We start from the raw sequence: 7,373 nt of genomic DNA on the forward strand, positions 1-7,373 counted from the left end.
AGTAAAACGGAAAAGAGGACGTGTGCCAACAACTCTGGAAGGTCAGAGTCAGCCCCAGAAAGCCTCACGACAGGCTAGTTCCAGGGGTCAGCTGACACACCTTGGATTACTGCCCCTTGATAGTGGTACCAGCACCCCCAGAAAGTGAGGTTCTGGGGAACCAAACCTCACCGAGGCCATAGGACCCAATGTTGTGAATGTGGAAGGACAGCCAGGCCTACGACCAAGTCTGGGGGGCTCTGCACTCCCCCAGTAGGTAAAAATAGGGTATCCTCTGCCCACTCAAGTAACATGACAGAATGGTAGGCTGGAGGAGGAACTGTCCACACAGAGTGGTCAGTCAGGGTAACGACAAATGACAACACAGCTCTCTGGGGAGGCTACACCAGGCTCTAGCCCCAGCCTGAGCATCGATCTCCAGGGAAACTAATCCTGAGACTTTGCTGGCTTTTAGTGACACCGGATAGCCTAGGTAGAGGGGCCAGCGAGGGTGGCAGGTTTCCTAGCATCCTGTAATGCCTGCTGGCTGGTCTGAGAATGCGAACACCGCTGTCTCTTTTGTCCAGGACCCCCCTGGTAAGCAGTTCAGGGCTGGTAGGCATGTCTTTGGCTTTTGGACATCCCAGGAATGCCAGCCATTGGGACAGAGGAGTATTAGAGCACCTATCTTAAAAGACGAAGGGGTGCCCTGTGGTAGCAGGCCCCAAAAGGAAAAAAATTAGCCAGGGGCCTGGAGTTAGAAGGCCACTTCTCCAGATCCTGGCTTTGTGACTTGGGTCAAATTTCAACGTCCCGTATGTAAAGGGGGTGAGCAGGATTCTGTTACAAGGTCCTAGGGAGGACTGAATGAGACTGTGCCTCAAACACACAGAGTTCAGAATGTAGCTGATGCCCCATTCCCAGGAGAAGGATGCGTGCCCAGGGAGCAGTGAGACCTCCTCAGTCTAAACGGTAGCCCTGATGTGTGCCTGAGGCCTACCTGAACTCAGGTCCCACACTCTTCCTCAGCTCCTGCTCAGCCCTCCCCCACCCCGGGTAGTCCCCAGCCCCACCCCAACCACAGCCCTAGTCCCAGGGATGTAGACAAGAAGCCACACTTACTTGAGGATGTCCTTCTTATTGAAGAAAGTACAGTCCTGTGGAGGGAGAACACACATAGTGGATCCTTAGAACCTTACAGCTACAGGGTCCCATCCCACAGCCCTGGACCAAGGAAGAAGAGTGCCTACTACTTGTCCCTCCCCAGAGGCAACAGCTAATTCTAGTAGGTCCAGACGATGTCTCTGGAAGCTTTTGATCCACCCTCTGCCCATCCCAACTGGGCCCAGGATAGAAATACATTGGGGGGGGGGGGCAGGTAGGGCTGGGTGGCACATTTGTGGGTGCTCAGCAAAGAGGAACATGGAGTCACAGGTGGCCACAGTAGATCCGAAGGTCAGGGGTTACACTGTGGGAGAGCAGGGAGGTAGCCAGAGACAGTTCTAGAGACCACTCAAGAGTGGATCGACGGGATGCCTTGCACACCACCATAGGCATTACAAACAGGGCCTCACGTGGGCAGGCAGTATAAAGCGGACAGCCTGGGTCACCATGGGCAGCAGTCCTGGGTTTGGAGGCTGACAGTTCCAGATATACGGTGTCCTCAGGCTGAAGGAACAAGGGACATCACACTGAGGAGGGTTTAGAGAAATGGAGGCCCTGAAGTGTGAGGAGTAGACCCCAGAAGCAGGGGATGGGAAGGTAGCATCTGGACTCTTTAGGGACCTGTCTGTCTGAATGAGAGTCTCACATGATGGTTACGACGCCAGGCCTAGGTGACAGGAAGTGAAAGTGACCCAAAAGGACTTAAAATGCCCACCAATGCCGGGCTTTTTCATTTACCTCCTGCTGGCTGCCTTCTCTGTCTCTGCCCACTGCTGTAGCATGAAGGAAGGCCTCAGACTCAGCAGAGCCCAGAGCCCACAGGGCCTCCTGGGGCCTTATGCTAAGCAGAGCTGCACTGATGAGGGGGCGAATGGACACAGCCCAGGCGTACTGACAGCCAGGCTGGCTCTGGAAGACCTGGAGCGGCTAGACACCAGGCCGCTTGGATTGCACACTGTGGTGGGCCAAAGAGGATGTCCACACTATGTGAATGACAGCTGGGGTTTTCCTTGCTGCCTATGTACAGGCAAAGAGGAAGGTGGGTGGAATTTCCAGGTTCCCATGAAGCCCAGTGAATCTCTTTCTGTGCCACCTGCTGTCTACTAGGAGACAGACGGAGGATTCCACGTTCCGTGCCCATCTTGGAAACTCGGGGGTTTCCCCTGGAGGGCTCAACTTTGCTTTTGGCAACGGTGCCTCTGTAGGGGTCAGGAAAGGCTCAGGCTGGGAAGCAGCAGCCCCATGCAGACAGAAAACTCCCTGTCGAGCAGGACCAAGACTCAGGCAGGCTGAGGGCTCATGGGCTGGTCCCTTGGCTGTTCTCAGAGACCAGGAACAGGCAGCACAGACAACCGAGCTAAGTCTTCAGGAACAGATGCCCTATCTAGAGGACGAGCTCCGCCTTCTGAAGGACCAGGGCTCTGCTAACTAACCTGGAAGGGCTTGTCTCAGAACTAGAAGAGAGGAGAGGGAGTCCTGGCCCCCGTCTCTGCTCCTCCTACATATACCCCAAGTCAGAAAGAAAATATACAGACCCTTCAAGAGCACTGCTGGCAGAAGGTATGAAAGTTTCCATGCATCCTGGCCACCTTAGCACAATTAGATTCACCTTCCTGGCACTGATCTTTAAGGAATGGCACCCTGGCAGTAGCCTCCTGGGAATATGGTAGAACTCTAGATGCTTGGACCAAACTCCTGAGTCAAAATCCGTGGGTGGTAATGTGTACTTTAAAAGCCCTCCCAATGGTAATGATCCTACTAGCAAGAGAATTCTTTACCAGAACAGTGCCACCTGGGAGCAGTTTAAAATACCTGGACCTCGCCACCGCTCAGACCAAAGAAACAGGAAGTCCCTGGGTTCTCCCAGGCATCAGTGATCTTCCGAGCCACTCCATCCTTCCAAACAGGCCTGTAATACCAACTACTTAGAAGGCTAAGAAAGGAGGATCACAAGCTCAAGACCTACCTGGACTACAGAGTAAGTTTAAGACCAGCCTGGGGCAACTTAGTGTCTAAACGTGCTAAAAGTGAAAAGAAGACTAGGGGTGGGGATATAGATCCGTGGTAGAGAGCCAGTATACAGAAAGCCCAGGTCCAATCCCAGAAGACTAGGGGTGGGGATATAGATCAGTGGTAGAGAGCCAGTATACAGAAAGCCTAGGTCCAATCCCAGAAGACTAGGGGTGGGGTATAGCTCAATGGTAGAGAGCCAGTATACAGAAAGCCAAGGTCCAATCCTCCCAGGGCTCCCATTCATCCCTAGCCACTCAGTGATTCTAAAATATAGCCCAGGCTGAGAACTACTCACAGCCTGCACACAGTTACTGGGTACCTTGCATGAGGGACTCTAAATGGCCAATTTCATCTCATCTTTAGCACTACCCTGGGACAATCATCATCTCCCTGTTTTACAGATCTGAAAACTGTGTCTTGGGGGCCTGGGCTGGGATAAATGAAGTCTTAGGATTCTGGAAGCACCTAGCAGGCCAGGCTGGGATCTGCAGTTACTAGTAGAAGCCTGGAAGTCAACTCCATCAAGACTTAATTTTGCCTCCAAACGTATGTGCCACCTATCCCCCTTTCTCTCCAGCACTTCCAACCCCCTCCTCCTCCCTCTCTACTCAAGAGCTGTCTGGCATCTGCTTCCTATCTACCTGGCCTGCCTACAGTAGTGGTCAGGAGCCAAGACGCTATCTGTCCCATCCGAAGGAGAGGTTGCTCCTCTCTGGCTCTGCCAACCCAGACTGGGAAGAGTGCTACCAATTACCACGTGGCTGGAGGTCAGGCTCCAGAATGACCTTAGTTGACCCCCATAACAACCCTGTGACATAAGCATAGCTGGATTAGGAAGGATTCCCACCATAAAAGGAGAAAACCAACTTCTTCACTCCCATAGCCTCGGCGGTCCAACTACAACTTGAACCCAGGACTTCAGAATCCCTATGTGGAGTTCTTTGCCCTCCTAGAACGGTACTGTGTTTGTTTATTCTTTCCTTCCTTCCTTCCTTCCTTCCTCCCTTCTTTTCTTCCTTCCTTCCTCCCTAAGCCACGTCTGTGCCTAGACCAGGCTTCATAGGAAGAGAGGAGTGTAGACAGCAACATTACCCAGTAGGAACTATTCAGGGGCCAGAGAAAGGACTGGAGAGGTACATGCGTCATAGGCCTGTTGAGTACTCCCAGGTGAATGGACCAGGATGAGGTCAAGGAGCCCTCCCTGAAGATATGAGGCCTACACAGACTGTTGGTGAGGAGTTCACACAATACCAGCAGCTTGACTTGCAGCCCTGTAGACTGCCTGAGGCTAAAATAAGAAATGAGGTTGGGGACCAGCTGAACCCAGACCAGGCTAGGCTGGGCCCTGCTCCGACTCTGTTCACCATCCCAAGTCACCAGAATTACCTGGAGAGAGGTGGCTATACCTGTGTTTTAGAAAGTTCCCTGCAAGAGCTGGACATAATGTTTCTGTTGGAACATTTATCCAGGTCCACTGAATGGCTTCTTAGGGTTTCCTATGGGGGCCCGGCTAGGACAGAGCCAATTCGACTCTTGGCCCACGATTTTCATAGTGAGGTCTATGCTGTTTCTTGAAAGAAAGATGAAGTGAGGAGGGAGAAGAAAGTGGGGGATGACAGAAGGAGAGAAAGAAGAAAAGAGGGACAAAAGACAAAGACTGTGGCTGGAGTCAAGGACCCAAGGCAGGGAAGGAAGCTCCAGCTAGACCTCGGTCTCCAGGAGAGGTCAGAGGACTGGCCAGGGTCTAGTTCTTGAGATGGAGCAGGGGATCTCAAGGTGAGAGGCAAAGCAGGCGGAGTCACAGGGCTTGCTCTTAATTGAAAACACAGGCTGAAGGACAGCAAAGAGCTGGAGTGGCCGGAGGTGTGTAGTGGGTTCTGGGGAGGGCAGTGGTCCCTATGTGTGTTGGGGGGGCAGGGGGATTGGGGGGTGCCGTACAAATAAGGGGGCTAAACTCTGGGAATCAAGGGCATCTGAAGAGCAGAAAGTAGGGCATCTTGCTTGGGAAAGGGAGGATGGTGTGGCTGTGAAGTTCCAGGAAACACAGGGTTACTTGGAAGGGGACTGGAACTCAGGTGCCCCCACCCAGCCCTGGTTGGCTGTCCTAGAGAGCCTGAGGCAAGGAGATGTGGGGCTCTCGTGTTCATGGCTCACGTTTCTCTGGCAGGGTCTAGCGAAGGATCAGAACTCAACACTGGACAGGGTCTGACTAGTAACCCAATGCCAGGCTGGTCTGAGTGCAGATGCAGGCTCCCCACCGCCACCAGGCTACCCTTTTCTGGTTTCAGCTGCTTGCCCGCATCTGCCTCCATCTAGAATGATGCCTCTAGAATTTGCTGGGCAAAATCCTCATTTCCCAAGGCCCTGTGCAAGCTCTGCATGCTTCTGGACCTCCCCAGCTCAGTAGGGCTCTTCTTCAATACATAGTCTACCACTTGGGTGGCACTGGAGGTACGTTCTTCTTTCTAATTTAATATTCATGACAGTTACAGACATCTAAGGTAGGAATGAATACCCATGAGGAAACAGTCCTACCCAATCTGTTTAGAGTAGACAGAGACTTCACAGTGGGGCCTTGAAAGGTGGGAGGCACTACTTCGAGACGTGAGAAAGGCATCCATTCCATGCCGAGGAAACTGCCTGAACCTGGCCAGTGGGGAAACTGACTAAGGCAGATGGAGTACAGGGTTCAGGATGTGGACACGTGGCAGGGAGTGGGGGGCGACTACCGCAGACGAGGTGAACCAGACTCTGGACCAGTCAGGGAATGAGCTTTCCTCCTATACCAAAGAAAAGTCTTCACGTGGTTGGGGGCTTTGGGATCACCGCTATGAATACTAGTTCCGAACCTGGCAGAATCTGGGGTAAGAGTGGCTACTGGGAGCACAAAGTAAGTTGAGAGATGCGGCTATGTAGATTCCTTCCTCCAGTTACTTCCATACTAAAGTCATAGAAAAACCCCAACAGATAAACAACACACCCCAACCTGTAACTGCATTTGGGGCCTCTTGTCCTTCCCCTACTCCAAGACCTTTCTGGAATGGGGGTCATGCCCCGTATGCTGGGAAGAATCGCTTGAGTTCAGCCTGAGAGGGTAAGAGAGAAGGTTAATGAGGGGGAGAAGTGGGGTGAGATGCATTTAACAGAATCCTCTAATTGGAATGCTCTCATTTCCCGGCCTGGGAAACTGAGGCTCATCGCAGGGAAGTCATCCACCCAAGGTGACGCTGCGCGCCGAAGGCAGCGGCACGGTTTGAACCTTAGTGACTCCGCTTTCGCGAGGCCTCGGGGAAGGACTACAGGGGCCGCAACGCGCCTGGCTCACCTGGTAGTTGTCCAGCTGCTCTTCAGTGAAGATGGTCTGCTTGTTCCCCATGGTGGCCGCGGCGTTATCGGTGGCCGCGGCGTTGTCTCTCTCCCTTTTGAGCGCCGCTTCCCATCGGCGGCTTCTGGAGCCCCGAGCGCGGCGCCCGCGGCCCTTGCCAGCCTGGCGGCGGGCAGCGTCGCCAGCCTAGCCTGGCCCGCTTGGCTCAGTCCCGCAGTTCAGTGGGAGGGACGCGGGGGCTGGGAGGCAAGGCGGGGCCTGAGTGGGGGCGGGCCTAGGGTTAGGGCGGGACCAGAGGCGTGGCGGGGGCGGAGGAGCGCCTGGCGGGAAGGAGGCGGGGCCTTAGGCCAGTCTAGACGGAGCAGGGAGGTGACTTCTTCCCAGGGACGGTCTGTGCTACTGCAGTGCACTGCGATGACCAAGCGGTGGCCTCGGAGGGCTGCCTGACTCCTGACCACCCAGCACTTCTGACCGGCAGGGTCATGCCTGAGAACAGCGTGGGCAGGAAAATCCCATGGAGCAGTTTGATAGAATTGGCACAGTCCTGGGGTCTCTGATGGAGTGTGTGGGCCCAGATTGAGAATGATAGTGCTATTGAGTTTGGCGAGATCACAACCTACTTCCCAAGTCAGGTCCGTCTTCAACAAAACATTCGAAAGAACCAAAATAAAAGTTAAAAGCAGAAAAAGGAAATTTTCTTCAATGTGGTCACATTGGGAAGAGGGACAAAGAGGTCCAGCGAAGCCAAGTCTGCCTTCGGAATCCTAAACTAAGATCAAAAACTAGAGGGCTAAGGATGTGCATATCTAAGCAGTCCTAGTCAAGGTGTGCCCACCACTGACCCAACATTGTTTTAAAACTCTTTCCGGGAAAAAGAGGTAGGTGGATCATT

At 53.5% G+C, this 7,373-nt stretch overlaps 1 protein-coding gene across 1 annotated transcript in view; it reads right to left on the reverse strand.

Moving 5' to 3' along the window:
* Cib2 (calcium and integrin binding family member 2) overlaps positions 1–6,710 on the reverse strand; it is a 16,887-nt gene extending 10,177 nt beyond the window's left edge. Inside the window, exons 1-2 of the mRNA XM_041638594.1 lie at positions 6,482–6,710; positions 1,102–1,136 (exon numbers count right to left, since the gene is read on the reverse strand). Of these exons, the coding sequence (XP_041494528.1) occupies positions 1,102–1,136; positions 6,482–6,532 (86 nt within the window). The 5' untranslated portion in view covers positions 6,533–6,710. The remainder of the gene's footprint in view (positions 1–1,101; positions 1,137–6,481) is intronic.
* Positions 6,711–7,373: the final 663 nt, after the last annotated feature.

This window comes from Microtus oregoni, unplaced genomic scaffold, assembly GCF_018167655.1.
Source record: "Microtus oregoni isolate MIOR12 unplaced genomic scaffold, Mior012 000055F_ref0000237, whole genome shotgun sequence".
Classification (NCBI taxonomy): Eukaryota; Metazoa; Chordata; class Mammalia; order Rodentia; family Cricetidae; genus Microtus; species Microtus oregoni.